The sequence below is a fragment of the Syzygium oleosum genome, unplaced genomic scaffold (assembly GCF_021117445.2).
Source record: "Syzygium oleosum isolate NSW1041296 unplaced genomic scaffold, Sole_v2.1 Sole_v2.04, whole genome shotgun sequence".
In the NCBI taxonomy this organism is placed as follows: domain Eukaryota; kingdom Viridiplantae; phylum Streptophyta; class Magnoliopsida; order Myrtales; family Myrtaceae; genus Syzygium; species Syzygium oleosum.
Window position 1 is genome coordinate 8,188,802 of NW_026607488.1, and position 17,567 is coordinate 8,206,368.

General features: G+C 46.8%; 1 protein-coding gene across 1 annotated transcript; it reads left to right on the plus strand.

The window, feature by feature from the left end:
• Nucleotides 1-354: 354 nt before the first annotated feature.
• LOC130137866 (uncharacterized) lies at nt 355-783 on the plus strand. The gene has a single exon (XM_056310363.1). The coding sequence runs from the start codon at nt 355-357 to the stop codon at nt 781-783; it is 429 nt and encodes a 142-aa protein (XP_056166338.1).
• The last annotated feature ends 16,784 nt before the right edge of the window (nt 784-17,567 follow it).

Below are 17,567 nucleotides of genomic sequence, written 5' to 3' on the forward strand. Positions count from 1 at the left end.
TTGCTGAGTGATCTTATGCATTAGTGTGTGAAGTGCAGGTGCGTTAGGACTTGAGGTAAGTGCACGAACCATGTTGGCTGCGATTGAGTGTTGTATGTGATTAGCTACCTGCTTAGTGAATTGTTGTTGTGATTCACTGCCTAGGGCTTTAGACTGGTATAGTTGGCCTAGGTCTCTAATTCCTGAATGGAATTATAGCAGGTAGACGAGTGTGAGAACCCAGTGAGAATGAGCAGTCGAGGAAGAGGTCGAGGTCGAGGTTGAGGTCGAGGTCGTGTGGCCCCGCAAACTAGAGTTGCAGAGGATCCCTGGGTGGATGGAATTTTGAGGGTACTACAAGAAGTCGGGATTTTAATGGGTAGACAGACCAAAGAGCGGAATGCTACTGTCGCTGTTGCTACTAAGGCCGCTGTAGTCGCCGCCAATGGAAACAATGGTAACGACGAGAATGGTGGGCATCCCGCTCAAGGCCAAGTAAATGCAAATAGGCCGATGTCTAAGCTGGTTGAGCAGTTTTTGAAGCTGAAGCCTCCGAGGTTCGATGGTAGAGGTAATACTGAGGCTGCACCTCGATGGGTGGAAGAGTTAGAAAAAGCTTTCGAAGTGCTGGGATGCACTGAAGAGGAAAAAGTAACCCTAGCAGTATACCGGCTTCAGGAAAATGCAAGCGACTGGTGGAGAGCCACAAGAGGCCAAGTGTTCCCTGCTGGTACTACTCCGACTTGGATAATTTTCACTGAGTCTTTTAATGGCAAGTATTTCTCGAAAAGTGCCCGAGAGTAAAAGTTGGCAGTGTCACGCCCCGAACCCCATCGAGCACGCGACACACCTCTTTGGTCGAATATCACGACGTCCCAAGATATCGCCGACCCAAATCAACTCATCAGAGATATAAAGCACCAGCGAAAGCCACAAACACCTAGACAATATTTGACCAGGGGTACAAGGGAGAATAAACATCCATTACTTAGTCAAACTTATATAATATCCACCATATACAATCCACATAATATACATGCACACCGAACTTCTAAACTATACACCACCGATATCAAAAAGATTAGTAGCCTGGGTACCCTAACTCAAAAAATGGGACACTGCAAACCTTCATTCTATCCCTAAGACTAGCCCTTACGCCCCATGGATGGCCTCCACTCTGAGTCCGACTCCCCAGAACCCAAGTTTGAATCTCTCTGAGCCACTTGCTCTTCTGAGGACTCCGAATCAGCCTCGATCTCAGTCGGGTACTCTACCACATTATGGTCGGTGTGCATCGGTAATCCAAAACGTTGAGGTGGCGGCGGTGGAAGATTCATGATTCGGGCCAGGGTTCTGAATTTGTTTGGTTGAAACAACCATGAGAACACGTCTCAGCAAGTAATACCCTAAACCCCATCTAGGCTAACACGTACCTCCAGACAAGTTAAAACACAAACACACTCAACCATCCCATAACAGGCACACAATTTACACTTACCTGGGACTGTCTTGTGTGCAACCTGTACGTTAGCCACAATAGCATAATTTCCAACCACATGCGCATTCTAATTATATTTCACGCACTCATTCCTGCCTCATCACATTCTTTTTACTCAACTCGCCAGTGACCCGCGTAGTGATACCGCCTCAGGTTCACTGCGACCAACTCATATTCACAACACTTCGTGGCGCGCGTAATGGTACCGCCTTAGGCCATGTATCTTGCCCGCGTAATGGTACCGCCTCAGGCTCAACATCCACCACCTACGACACAACCCGCGTAATGGTACCGCCTCAGGTTGGTCGTCCTCCGGTAATACCGGGCATCGTCCCGCGTAGTAGTACCGCCTCAGGACGGATCAATTCCCCCCGTAGTGGTACTGCCTCAGGGATTTTCGTAATCACACATACAACCTCACACACCATTTCTCACTTATTCGTTCGCTCGATTCACACATCAACATGCCAATATACTAGCCGATCAAACTTGGCTCGTGCACGCACCAAACCACACATATTTTTCATGCTTAATAAGCACCCAAATACGGCCAATTGACAATCGATTCAACTCAGCCCATGCGTGCACATAATAACCCACATTTAAATCAATCAACTCACGATTCAACAAACATACAAGGCCACTAACGGGCCCATAATCATAGCCACAATCATAGCATAATTTCAGCATTTCCAAGCCCATTTCAAGCCATGTTAAACACCACAATCTAGCCACACTACCACACACCAAACCGACACCATTTGTCCTTAAGTCGAGCCCTAAGCTCGTCAATTCAATCCACAACGTCCAGCACTCAACTCAGCCTCAATTCAGCCCCGAAACATCACCATTTCATCCTCAAATCAGCCAATATCAATCTCCAAATCAGTCCGCCAAGTTAACCCGAATTCTCGCATTTTAGGCCAAATTTCACCATTCACGGGTGTCGTACTCCTACCGACAACCCCCAAACCAACATGCACTATACTTGAATCACCAAAATGTACTAATTCGGTCACAGCATGAACAGTAATTCGGCCACCACCAAAAATCACTATAACGGCACATTTAGGCCCGTTTTTCGCGCCATAGGTCACAATAATCACCCGTAACCGTTTCGATTACCTAACCAATCATTTCTAACCTCCAATCCACCTCAAAAATCATCACAATTCCACCCAAAACACTCAGCCAAATCAGTCCAACCGTTAATCCACGATTAACCCCTAAAACTCGCTAAAACGGTCCCGAACTAACCCGAAAATACCCGTTATCCTAGGCGAGGGTTAGGATATCACTTACTCGAGGTCCTACGCCAGTTCGAGCACTCAAAGGTGGCTGAACAGCGGGGAAACAGTAGCAGCGACAACGTCAAGCGGCGAGGACCACCGGCGGCTCACGGCGGCCACGGGCGGACGATGGCGGACGGCGACGAGCTGCTGGTCTTCCTCGGCTGGACTGAACAGAAATGAAGGCTAGTGATGGTGTTTCGGTGATGGGAAAAATAGGAGAGAGAGAGGGACGGTGGTGGCGGTGGTGTGGTGAGATGGAGGGGCGAACGGTGGCTCGACGGAATGGCGGCGAGGGCTAACTTGGCCGGTCGGCCACGGCCACGGTGGGAGGGGGAGGCTCGGCCGAGAGGGGGTGAGGGGGAGAGAATGGCATGAGAGAAAAATGAGAGGGTGAGAGAGAGAAAGAGAGAGAAATAGGGCTATTTACAACAATAATTGGTGTCTACCCACTTGCCAAATGACCATCCTACCCTCCTCTCTATTTTCCAAATCAACGGCCACGATTAATCCTTATCCTAAGATCGACGGCCAAGATTAACTCTTACCAAAAATATCCAGGGGAAAAATTAGAATTTCACAAAATTTCCAAGGGCAAAATTGTCCAAAAATTTCTATTTCTTAGGCTAGGGTGAAATGACCAAAATGCCCTTCCTCATTATACTTGGCCTTAACAAAATCTCAAGGGTAAAACGGTCATTTTCCATTTCTCGCCGAAATTCAATTTTTATGAAGGATTCGGACAATTCTAAGGTTGATCAGGCTAATGGCAACGTCGTCCAAATGATCTGTCGTGACTTTCTAAATTTTCAATGCCCAACTTGGTCTCTAATTAACGACTAAGTTCTAAATAACATAACTTGAGCGTATCTCAGACTAACGGGTGGCTTTTGGAGAAATTCGCACTGTTGACTCGTGGCCGATATTGAATCAAGCCACGTTCAAGTTCACTCGGGTCGTGACGACCTCGGTTATCACTTAATCGCGAGGATCGATCGCTAGTTCCGACGGGCGCGATCGTTTGGTATAGGTTCGGGATCATTCGTCAATTCATTTCGTGGTCAAGCGGAATCACCCGCGATCCACTAACATGACAGCGGCGAACTGATCCCTAACTATCCTTGGATCGGCCTTCATTGGCTCAAAATGTCACCTCGCCAATTTTCATGGACGAAAGTCGATTCACGATCGAGTTTCTTTAGTTGCGCGAATTTAAATCCCTAATTAGCCTTTCCCTAACGGTTAGTATCCCAGGAATGATCAGTTCCGGGCGAGATCTAAATACAAGTACGTTCATAAAACCATCCATTTCATAAATCCCAAGTGGGTCGGATTTCAGAATGTCACAACTTTTCCCCTCTTATAAAAATTTCGTCCTCGAAATTTACAACTCAAACTAGCTACTCAAACAAGTGGGGGTGTTGACGTTGCATTTGCTCTTCACTTTCCCACGTCGCGTCTTCTGTCCCGTGATGTTCCCAAACAACTTTGACCATCGGGATCGTCTTGTTCCTCAGAACTCGTTCCTTCCGATCTTCGATCCTTATTGATCTCTCGACATACGACACCCTGTTGTCAACTTCTATCTCTTCATAGTTCAACTCATGAGTTAGGTCCGGTTCATATTTCCTCAACATCGATACGTGGAATACGTTATGCACTTGCGACAAATTTGGCAGGAGTGCAAGGCGATAAGCTAAGTCTCCAATCCTTTCTAAAACCTCAAAAGGTTCCACGTATCTCGGACTCAACTTCATTTTCTTACCAAATCGGGACAATCCTGTCATGGGCGATACCTTTAGGAATACGTGATCCCCTACTTGAAATTCCAAAGGTCTTCGCCTTCTGTCTGCATAACTCTTTTGACGGCTTTGAGCTGTTTTCAGCCTTTCACGAATTACCTTAACAGCCTCAACTGACCGTTGAACTAATTCTGGCCCGGTTATACTCCTTTCTCCAACTTCATCCCAACACACGGGCGTTCTACATGCTCTGCCATACAGCACTTCAAATGGCGCCATTCCGATACTCTGCTAAAAACTATTATTATACGCGAATTCTGCTAAGGGCAATTGCTCTTCCCACTTGCCCTGAAAATCCAACACACATGCCCGAAGCATACCCTCTAGAGTCTGAATCGTCCTCTCAGACTGGCTATCCGTTTGTGGATGGTAAGCTGTACTAAACTGCAGCTTTGATCCTAATGCCGTCTGCAGACTTTTCCAAAAATTGACAGTAAACCTAGGATCGCGATCTGAGGTAATCGTCACTGGCACCCCATGCAAACGAACTATTTTTGTACGTACAACTCAGCATACCGATCCAATGCGAAGTCCTTTCGCACAGCCAAGAAGTGTGCTGACTTTGTTAATCTATCGACAATCACCCAAATGGAGTCATGGCCTCTTTGGCTCCTTGGTAATATCATCACAAAGTCCATAGTTATATGTTCCCATTTCCACTCTGGGATTTCCAAAGGTCGCAATAATCCTCCGGGCTTACAATGTTGCGCCTTCACTTGCTGGCACGTCAGGCACTTAGCCACACGCTTAGCTATATCTACCTTCATGCCATTCCACTAATAGTACTGTCTCAGATTCTAATACAGTTTCGTACTACCGGGATGGATGCTATAACTACTACGATGCACTTCCGACAAAATTTCTTCCTTAAGTTCCGCATCGTCAGGCACACATAATCGTCCACGGAACTTCAATATCCCGTCTTCGGATATCTAGAAGTCCGGCTTTCTCTTGGTATCATCCATCTCTATAATCCTTTGGATTTCTTGATCCGTAAACTGTAAAGTCCTAATCTTAGTCTGAATCTCTGGTTCAATCCTTAGCGTGGCTAGCAAGCTCAAGACTTTACTTACTTCGAATCTAAACTCCGAGTCTCGCACTTTTTCCAACAAAGCCCATTCCTTGACCATCAAGTGTGCGATGCTTGACTTCCGACTCAATGCATCGGCTACCCGGTTGGCCTTCCCGGGGTGATATAAAATATTACAATCATAATCCTTCAGCAATTCCATTCACCGACGCTGTCTCATATTTAACTATTTTTGAGAAAACAGATATTTAAAGCTCTGGTGATCTGTATATATCTGAAATTTCTCTTCGCATAGATAATGTCGCCAAATCTTAAGGGTGAATACTATAGCGGCTAATTCCAAATCATGCGTCGGGTAGTTCAACTCATGCGGTCTTAACTGTCTTGATGCGTAGGCCACTACTCGTCCATTTTACATGAGTACACACTCCAGTCCTTTTAATGACGCATCACTATAAATTTCGTATCCTCCGGGTCCTGATGGAATAGTCAATACTGGTTCCGTTGTCAATCTATGCTTTAATTCCTGAAAACTCCTTTCACATTTGTCGGTCCATTCAAACCTTGTTTCATTTTTCAACAAATGTGTCAACGGTGTCGCTATTGCCGAAAACCCTTCTACGAAGCGTCGGTAATATTCTGCCAAACCTAGAAAGCTTCGAATCTCTGTTACCGTCGTTGGTCTCAGCCACTTCATTACCGCCTCAATCTTTGTTGGATCTACTGAGATTCCTTCCCCAGAGATCACGTGTCCAAGAAATGCTACTCGATTGAGCCAGAACTCGCACTTACTAAACTTAGCATACAGTGCGTTCTTTCTTAAAGTCTGCAATGCTTTACTTAAATGAAACTCATGTTCCTCTGGGCTCTTCGAGTACACCAATATGTCGTCTATGAAAACGATCACAAATTGATCTAAGAACTCCTTAAACAACCAATTCATTAAGTCCATAAAGGCAGCAAGGGCGTTCGTCAATTCGAACGGCATCACCGTAAATTCATAGCGTTCGTATCTCGTCCTAAATGCCATCTTCGGTATATCCTCTTTCCTAATCCTTAATTGATGATATCCCGTTCTCAAATCAATTTTAGAAAACACTGAAGCCCCTTGTAATTGATCAAACAAATCATCTATCCTTGGCAGGGGATATTTGTTTTTGATCGTCACCTGATTTAGCTGCCTATAATCGATACATAACCTCAACGGTCCATCTTTCTTTCTCACAAATAAAACTGGCGCTCCCCATGGAGACGCACTTGGACGGATGAATCCTCTGTCCAATAATTCTTGCATTTGCACCTTTAACTCCTTTAACTCCGACAATGGCATTCTATAAGGTGCCTTCGAGATTGGCTCAGTCCCAGGGGCCAACTCGATTACAAATTCTATTTCTCTTCCTGATGGCAATCCCGGCAATTCCTGAGAAAAGATATCGGGATAATCGCATACCACGGCTATGTCCTCCAGCCTCGGCTCCTCAGCCGTCGAATCAATCACAGCCGCTAGAAATCCTTGACACCCTTCGCTCAACAACTTAGTCATTTCTAGCGACGAAATCCATGGGATCGAGGTTTCCCCCTCGATTTCCCACAAATTTGAATTCCGGATGTCCAACAGGATTAAATTGGATCACCTTGCTACTACAATCCATTACAGCCTTCTACTTAATCAACCAATCCATACCCACTATCACATCAAAGTCATACATGGCTAGAACCGCTAAGTCTATCCTTTCCTCCCTATCACCAATCACAATCTTACAATCCAGGCATCCTAACGAAACTAACACCTTATCATTCAACGGAGCATTAACGCATAACACAACTTCAAGTGATTTCGGCTTCTCGATATTCTTCTTAACGGGTGGGACAAAGCACTAATTTCCCGCCATCAGTTTCTTTCTGAAGTGGCGGTTGTCCCTAGCCGGGCCAAACCTCAACCTAGAAGTGGCAGCCCTATCCGTCAAATCACGCTCAATCGTCTGGGGCCGCTCATAAATCTCATTATAATCTCTTAAGTTCAATGATATCATTTGGCTACGAAGGTCCGGTTTCAACCCATCTCGGAACCTTCGGGCCTTGTCCAATGGGTCCTCCACCATCCTTGGGGCAAACTTAGATAATCTAGCGAATTCAGCCTCATATTGATCTACTGTCCTCTGCCCCTGACGAAGCCTCATAAACTCAGCTAATTTCTATTCCCAAGCACTCTCAGAAAAATATTTACTATTAAAGGTTTCCACAAACATTGCCCAAATCTGGGTAGTACCAGCCGGGAACACCCTTCCTCTGGTGGCATTCCACCAATCACTTGCATTTCCTTGCAATTGATACACTACTAACGTCACTTTCTCCTCATCTGTACACCCCAATACCTCAAAAGCCTTTTTTAACTCCTTTACCCACAATGATGCAACCTCAAGGTCGCCCTTACCATCAAACTTAGGGGGCTTTAATTTCAAAAACTGCTCAACTAATTGATGCATCTGCCTATTCACATTCACTTGCCCCTGCCCTTGATTCCCTTTATTATTATTGGCAGCAGCGGCCACAATGGCCTCGGTAGCTTGGGCAATAGTAGCAGCTCGTTCCTGAGTCTGCCGTCCTATCATATTACCAATCTTTTCCAGGGTCCTCATGACCGCATCCATTCTCGGATCTCTTGCAGGTCGGGCTCGTGAACTGGATGAACCCCCGGTTCCTCTACCTCGCGAACTCATCCTCATGATTTCTATCTCTCACCTACCTACTATAATTCCACTCAAGAATTAGAAACCTAGGCCAACTATACCAGTCTAGTCCTAGGCAGCGAATTAACACAATAATTCACTCAGCAGGTAAGTAATCACTACAGTACAGAGCCACAATCAATAAGGTTTGTGCACTTACCTCAGGTCCAGACGCACCTGCATTCCAATCGTTATAACACTCAATTCATTCAGTAATCACAACAAACAGTCTAGAGGCACGCGTAGCTCATTCCACCCTATGACTCGCTAAGGTCTCCCTAGATTACTACCCCAGGGTCTTTGCTCCTTATCACTCCAGGTTTCGACCAACTTAGATCGAGCTGTCCTTGCTCTGATACCAATTCAACAGGGATGTCACGCCCCGAACCCCATTGAGCACGCGACACACCACTTTGGTCGAATATCGCGACGTCCCAAGATATCGCCAACCCAAATCAACTCATCAAAGATATAAAGGACCAGTGAAAGCCACAAACACCCAGACAATATTTGACCAGGGGTACAAGGGAGAATAAACATCCATTACTTAGTCAAACTTATACAATATCCACCATATACAATCCACATAATATACATGCACACCAAACTTCTAAACTATACACCACCGATATCAAAAAGATTAGTAGCCTGGGTACCCTAACTCCAAAAATGGGACACTGCAAACCTTCATTCTATCCCTAAGACTAGTCCCTACGCCCCCTGGATGGCCTCCACTTCGAGTCTGACTCCCCAAAACCCGAGTCTGAATCTCTCTGAGCCACCTACTCTTCTGAGGACTCCGAATCAGCCTCGATCTCAGTCGGGTACTCTACCACATTATGGTCGGTGTGCATCGGTAATCCAAAACGTTGAGGCAGCGGCGGTGGAAGATTCATGGTTCGGGCCGGGGTTTTGAAATTGTTTGGTTGAAACAACTATGAGAACATGTCTTAGCAAGTAACACCCTAAACCCCATCTAGGCTAACACGTGCCTCCAGACAAGTTAAAACATAAACACACTCAACCATCCCATAACAGGCACACAATTTACACTTACCTGGGCCTGTCTCGCGTGCAACCTACACGTTAGCCACAATAGCACAATTTCCAACCACATGCGCATTCTAATTACATTTCACGCACTCGTTCCTGCCTCATCACATTCTTTTCACTCAACTCGCCAGTGACCCGCGTAGTGATACCGCCTCAGGTTCACTGCGACCATCTCATGTTTTCCACTCAACTCGCCAGTGACCCGGGTAATAGTATCGCCTCAGGTTCACTGCGACCAACTCATATTCACAACACTTCGTGGCCCGCGTAATGGTATCGCCTCAGGCTCAACATCCACCACCTACGACACAACCCGCGTAATGGTACTGCCTCAGGTTGGCCGTCCTCCGGTAATACCGGGCATCGTCCCGCGTAGTAGTACCGCCTCAGGACGGATCAATTCCCCGCGTAGTGGTACCGCCTCAGGAATTTTCGTAACCACACATACAACCTCACACACCATTTCTCACTTATTCGTTCGCTCGATTCACACATCAACATGCCAATATACTAGCCGATCAAACTTGGCCCGTGCACGCACCAAACCACACATATTTTTCATGCTTAATAAACACCCAAATACGGCCAATTGACAATCGATTCAACTCAGCCCATGCGTGCACATAACAACCCACGTTTAAATCAATCAACTCACGATTCAACAAACATACAAGGCCACTAACGGGCCCACAATCACAGCCACAATCATAACATAATTTCAGCATTTCCAAGCTCATTTCAAGCCATATTAAACACCACAATCCAGCCACACTACCACACACCAAACCGACACCATTTGTCCTTAAGTCGAGCCCTAAGCTCGTCAATTCAATCCACAACGTCCAGCACTCAACTCAGCCTCAATTCAGCCCCGAAACATCACCATTTCATCCTCAAATCAGCCAATATCAATCTCCAAATCAGTCCGCCAAGTTAACCCGAATTCTCGCATTTTAGGCCAAATTTCACCATTCTCGGGTGTCGTACTCCTACCGACAACCCCCAAACCAACACGCACTATACTTGAATCACCAAAATGTACTAATTCGGTCACAGCATGAATAGTAATTCGGCCACCACCAAAAATCACTATAACGGCACATTTAGGCCCGTTTTTCGCGCCATAAGTCACAATAATCACCCGTAACCATTTCGATTACCTAACCAATCATTTCTAACCTCCAATCCACCTCAAAAATCATCACAATTCCACCCAAAACACTCAGCCAAATCAGTCCAACCGTTAATCCACGATTAACCCCTAAAACTCGCTAAAACGGTCCCGAACTAACCCGAAAATACCCGTTATCCTAGGTGAGTGTTAGGATATCACTTACTCGAGGTCCTACGCGAGTTCGAGCACTCAAAGGTGGCTGAACAACGGGGAAACAGCAGCAGCGACGGCGTCAAGCGGCGAGGACCACCGGCGACTCACGGCGGCCACGGGTGGACGACGGCGGACGGCGACGAGCTGCTGGTCTTCCTCGGCTGAACTAAACAGAAGTGAAGGCTGGTGATGGTGTTTCGGTGATGGGAAATACAGGAGAGAGAGAGAGGGATGGTGGTGGCGGTGGTGTGGCGAGACGGAGGGGCGAACGGTGGCTCAACGGAACGGCGGCGAGGGCTAACTTGGCCGGTCGGCCACGGTCACGGTGGGAGGGGGAGGCTCGGCCGAGAGGGGGTGAGGGAGAGAGAATGGCGTGAGAGAAAAATGAGAGGGTGAGAGAGAGAAAGAGAGAGAAATAGGGCTATTTACATCAATAATTGGTGTCTACCCACTTGCCAAATGACCATCCTACCCTCATCTCTATTTTCCAAATCAACGGCCACGATTAATCCTTATCCTAAGATCGACGGCCAAGATTAACTCTTACCAAAAATATCCAGTGTCAAAATTGGAATTTCACAAAATTTCCAAGGGCAAAATTGTCCAAAAATTTCTATTTCTAAGGCTAGGGTGAAATGACCAAAATTCCTTTCCCCATTATACTTGGCCTTAACAAAATCTCAAGGGTAAAACGGTCATTTTCCATTTCTCGCCGAAATTCGATTTTTATGAAGGATTCGGACAATTCTAAGGTTGATCAGGCTAATGGCAACGTCGTCCAAATGATCTGTCGTGACTTTCTAAATTTTCAATGCCTAACTTGGTCTCTAATTAATGACTAAGTTATAAATAACGTAACTTGAGCGTATCTTAGACTAACGGGTGGCTTTTGGAGAAATTCGCACTGTTGACTCGTGGCCGATACTGAATCAAGCCACGTTCAAGTTCACTCGGGTCGTGACGACCTCGGTTGTCACTTAATCGCGAGGATCGATCGTTAGTTCCCACGGACGCGATCGTTTGGTATAGATTCGGGATCATTCGTCAATTCATTTCGTGGTCAAGCGGAATCACCCGCGATCCACTAACATGACATTGGCGAATTGATCCCTAACTATCCTTGGATCAGCCTTCATTGGCTCAAAATGTCACCTCGCCAATTTTCATGGTCGAAAGTCGATTCACGATCGAGTTTCTTTAGTCGCGTGAATTTAAATCCCTAATTAGCCTTTCCCTAACGGTTAGTATCCCAGGAATGATCAGTTCTGGGCGAGATCTAACTTCAAGTATGTTCATAAAACATTCCATTTCATAAATCCCAAGTGGGTTGAATTTTAGAATGTCACAGACAGAATTCATGAGACTTTGCCAGGGTCAAATGTCGGTAGACCAATATGAGGCTGAGTTTGCCAGGCTGTCCAAGTTTGCCCCAATAATGGTAGAGGACCCAGTAGACAAAGCTAGGAGGTTTCGAGATGGACTAAAGCCGGACCTCCGCAGTCAGATGATCTCACTGAACTTGAGGGGCTATCATGAGATTTATGACCGAGCTCAGGTAATTGAGCGTGATTTGATGGATTGGGCTGCCGCCTCTAGATCGCGGCAGGCCTCGGCTTGGGACAACCGTCGTTTTGGGAAGAGACCTATGACGGGAAATAATCGTTTTGTCCCTCCTGTTCAGAGAAATATCGGGAAGCCAAATCGCTTTCAGAACGACCCGTGTCGATTATGTGAAGGGAAACATAGGAATGGACCTTGCCTAAATAGGGGCGGGGCGTGTTTTAAATGTGGCGGAATGGGCCGTCATATGAGGGACTGTCCCAATAACAGGCAGGCTAGCTCACCTGCACTATTGCCACCGCCGCCCCGGAATGGGAATCAGCTCAGAGCTGTCCAGCCGGCCAACTAGAATAGGCCGCCGGCCCCCAAGGACGAGTATATGCAATGTCGAGGAGGGAAGCTGAGGACGTGCCTGACGTAGTCACAGGTACGGTCTCTCTCTGTGATCATGCTGCATATGCTTTATTTGATCCGGGGGCGTCGCATTCGTTTATATCTGAGCAGTTCGTTAAATTGTCTAGAATTGAGCCGAAACCGCTTGAAGTTATGCTGTGTGTGACTACTCCGTTGAATGATAAAGTGCCGATTGCGTTTGGATGCCCTAATTGTAAGATAGTAATTGGTGATAGGGAAGAAATGATAGATTTGGCGGTTTTGGCTATGTATGACTTTGATGTAATTATTGGTATGGACGGGTTAGTTAAACAGAAAGCTGTAATGGACTGTAGTAATAGGGTGATCCAATTTAATCCGATTGGACACCCTAGATTCGAGTTTGTGGGGAACCGAGGAGGAACCTCGATCCCTTGGATCTCGTCACTTGAGGTGACCAAGCTGTTAGATGAAGGGTGCTAAAGATTTTTGGTAAATGTAGTTGATTCGACGGCTGGAGAGCCGAGGCTACAAGACATAGTCGTGGTGCGCAATTTCCCCGATGTCTTTCCTCAAGAATTGCTGGGATTGCCACTTGATAGAGAAGTAGAGTTTGTGGTTGAGTTGGCCCCCGATACGAAACCGATCTCGAAAGCGCCCTATAGGATGTCGTTGTCAGAATTGAAGGAATTGAAAGTTCAGATGCACGAGTTACTGGATAAAGGCTTTATTCGCCCGAGTGCGTCTCCATGGGGAGTGCCAGTGTTATTCGTGAGAAAGAAGGATGGGTTTTTAAGGTTGTGCATTGACTACAGACAGTTAAATCAGGTGACCATTAAGAATAAGTACCCACTTCCAAGAATAGACGACCTGTTTGATCAGCTGCAAGGAGCATCGATATTTTCTAAGATCGACTTGAGGACGGGTTACCACCAACTGAAGATTAAGAAAGAGGATATACCAAAAACGGCATTTAGGACGAGGTATGGACACTATGAGTTTATAGTAATGCCGTTCGGATTGACTAATGCCCTTGCTGCCTTTATGGATTTAATGAATAGAGTATTCAAAGAATTTCTAGATTAGTTTGTAATTGTGTTCATAGACGATATCTTGGTATATTCGAAGAGTTCCACCGAGCACGAGTTACATTTGGAAAAGGTTCTACGGACTTTAAGGGAACATGCACTCTACGCTAAGTTCAGTAAGTGCGAATTCTGGCTTCATCGAGTGGCGTTCTTAGGACATGTGGTATCTGGGGAAGGAATTGCAGTGGATCCAACAAAGATTGAAGCCGTCACGAATTGGCCGAGACCGACAACAGTAACAGAGATTCGAAGCTTCTTGGGCCTAGCGGGTTATTACAGACGCTTCGTGGAAAGGTTTTCGGCATTAGCGACACTGTTGACACGGTTACTAAAGAAAGAAACGAGGTTTGAATGGACGAATAAGTGCGAAAGGAGTTTCCAGGAGTTAAAGCAGAGGTTGACGACCGCCCCACTATTGACAATCCCGTCAGGTCCGGGAGGATATGAGATCTATAGTGACGTGTCGCTAAGGGGATTGGGATTCATGCTAATGCAACACGGAAGAGTAGTGGCATACGCATCGCGACAATTGAGACCGCATGAGCTGAATTATCCGACTCACGACTTGGAATTGGCCGCGATTATCTTCGCTCTTAAGATTTGGAGACACTACTTGTGTGGGGAGAAATTTCAGATTTATACGGATCATCAAAGTTTAAGGTACTTATTTTCCCAAAAGGACTTGAACATGAGATAGCGTCATTGGATGGAACTCCTTAAGGACTATGTCTGCGATATTCTGTATCATACTGGAAAAGCTAATAAAGTAGCGGATGCACTGAGCCGAAAATCGAGCATCGCGCATATGATGGTCAAGGAATGGACTCTGTTGGAGGGAGTTCGGGATTTGGAGTTTAAGTTTGAAGTGAGTCATGTCTCAAGTCTACTTGCAGCATTGAGGATTGAACCGGAAATCCAGACTAAGATTAAGGCTTTACAATCGATGGACTCGGAAATTCAGAGAATTCTGAAAATGGATGTCACAAAAAGGAAATCGAACTTTTAGGTATCCGAGGAGGGGATTCTGAAGTTCCGTGGACGGTTGTGTGTGCTCGGTGATGCAAAACTAAAGGAGGAGATTTTGTTAGAAGCTCACCGTAGCAATTACAGTATTCATCCGGGTAGTACGAAGATGTATCAGAACTTGCGACAACATTATTGGTGGAACGATATGAAAGTAGATGTAGCCAAGCACGTGGCTAAGTGTTTAACATGCCAACAAGTGAAGGCGCAACATTACAAACCGGGTGGAATGTTGCAGCCATTGGAAATCCCTGAGTGGAAGTGGGAACACGTCACGATGGACTTTGTAATGGGATTACCAAGGAGTCAGAGGGGTCATGATTCGATTTGGGTGGTAGTCGACCGATTGACAAAGTCAGCACATTTTTTGCCGGTGCGAAAGGACTTCACCTTGGAGAGGTATGCCTAGATATACGTGCGACAAATAGTCCGTCTTCATGGAGTGCTAGTGACGATTACTTCAGACCGTGATCCTAAGTTTACTGCCGCTTTTTGGAAAAGTCTTCATACGGCATTAGGAACGAATTTACAGTTTAGCACGGTTTATCATCCCCAAACAGATGGCCAGTCTGAAAGGACGATTCAGACTTTGGAAGATATGATGCGGGCATGTGTATTGGATTTTAAGGGTAGTTGGGAGGAACAATTGCATCTGGTTGAGTTTGCCTACAACAATAGCTATCAGCAGAGTATCAGAATGGCACCATTTGAAGCGCTGTATGGCAGAGCTTGCAGAACGCCGGTTTGTTGGGATGAAGTTGGTGAGAGGAGCATCACAGGTCCAGAGTTAGTTCAGCAGTCAGTGGAACAGTCAAGGTGATCCGGAACAGGCTTAAGACCGCTCAGAGCCGCCAAAAGAATTATGCAGACCGGAGACGTAGGCCTTTGGAATTTCAAGTGGAGGACCATGTTTTCCTCAAAGTATCGTCGATAAGAGGATTGTCGCGGTTTGGCAAGAAAGGGAAGTTGAGCCCGAGGTACGTGGGTCCATTCGAGGTCTTAAAGAGAATTGATACTTTAGCCTATCGTCTCCCACTACCGCCGAATTTGTCCCAAGTTCACAATATGTTCCACGTGTCTATGTTAAGGAAATACGAACCGGATCCGACTCACGTGCTGAATTATGAAGAAATAGACGTGGATGATAGAGTGTCGTATGTGGAAAGGCCAGTAAGGATTGAGGACAGAATGGAACGAGTGTTGCGGAACAAGACAATTCCGATGGTCAAAGTAATTTGGGAGCATCATGGAACCGAATGTACGACATGGGAAAGCGAAAAGTTGATGCGACATCAATACCCCCATTTGTTCGAATAATTAGGTTGGGTTGTAAATTTCGAGGATGAACTTTTTGTAAGGGGGGAAGAGTTGTGACATTCCGAATTTCAATCCATTTTTGAGATTTATAAAACGTGTATTTAGTCAGTGCACTTATAGTTAAATCTCGCCCAGAACTGATCACTCTCGGGTTATTTTAAATTTGAGATTTCGCTAGAATCGCATTCGATCGAATTTGGCCGTTATTTAGAGCCCGAACTTTGGTGTAGAATTTCTCGAAATTTCGTGACGAATTTAATATGACTGTGTCGATATTATTGTGGCCAGCGTCGATATTGCCCGGGATTGGTGAAAAGTGAAATTTTGATCGGGTCCGGATTTGGACTAGTAGACCTCCCTCGTAGTGTGTTTTATTTAGTGTCTTTTGGCCAAATCCTAATTTATAATTAGGATATTTCGTGGCCCGTCGGATCGATTTCGAGTTCGAACGTGGGCCGTCGGATCACACTCATTGCGTTGACTTTTGTCTCTCTCTCTCTCTCTCTCTCTCTCTCTTTCTCCTCTGCCGTGCCCCCTCCCTACGCGCACGTCCCCTCCCCCATCTCCCCATGCAAACTCTCTCTTTCTCATCTTTTTTTTTTTACTTTTCCTTCTTCTTTCTTCTTCTTCTCTTACTCTTCTTGTCCTTCCTCTTGGCCGCTGCTTTTGCTATTTTCTTCTTGCTGCTCACCGACCGACCGCCGCTCGCCGGGACCAGCCCAGCCACCACCCGCCGTCCACCTTGCAGCACCGCTCGCCCAGCCGCCGCACCGTCCGTCGAGCCGTCTCTCCCGACCCGGCTGTCCTTCCCCTTCCTTCCATGCGATTAGCTCGCTCGTCCTGTCGTTGCTCAGCTCGCCCAGCTCACCTGGTCGAGCCCGTTGCCGCCCCGGCTGCCCGTCGCCGTCGCCGGCAACTCACTAGCTCGCCAGCCCAGCTTGCCGGCCGCTAGCCCAGCTCGCCGGCCGCTCTCCAGCTCACATGGTCGAGCTCGCCGTCCGACCATCACCCCAGCTCGCCGGCCGAGCTCGCCTGGTCGCCGTCCCGGCCGTGCTCGGAGCTGCCCAGCTGCTCGACTAGCGCTACCCAGCCATCGTCCGCTCGCCCGCTAGCTCGCCGGGCTGCGCACTAGCTGCTCGCCGGCCGTGTCGCCCATCGCGCCCAGCCACTCGCCCGTGGCCCAGTCGCTCACCCAGCCGCTTGCTCGCTCGCCCGGCAGTGGCCGAGGGCCGTGCCGAGTGCTGTGCCGAGCGCCCCGGCCATAGTCGAGCGCAGTGCCGAGGGCTTTGCCGGCCGCTGTGCCCGTGCCATGCCGAGCTCGACGCAACTCAGACCAGCCTTTTGCTGGCTTTTGCTTGATTCCCCCTTGGCTTTGGACTTAGGTAAGTGACTCCCTAAACCTTATCTAGTACATTGGGTATTAATAGACTTGTTTAGGGGTTATTAGGGTTGGTTTAGTGGTTAATGGATATGGCTGATTTGTAGAATGATTTGTGGTGA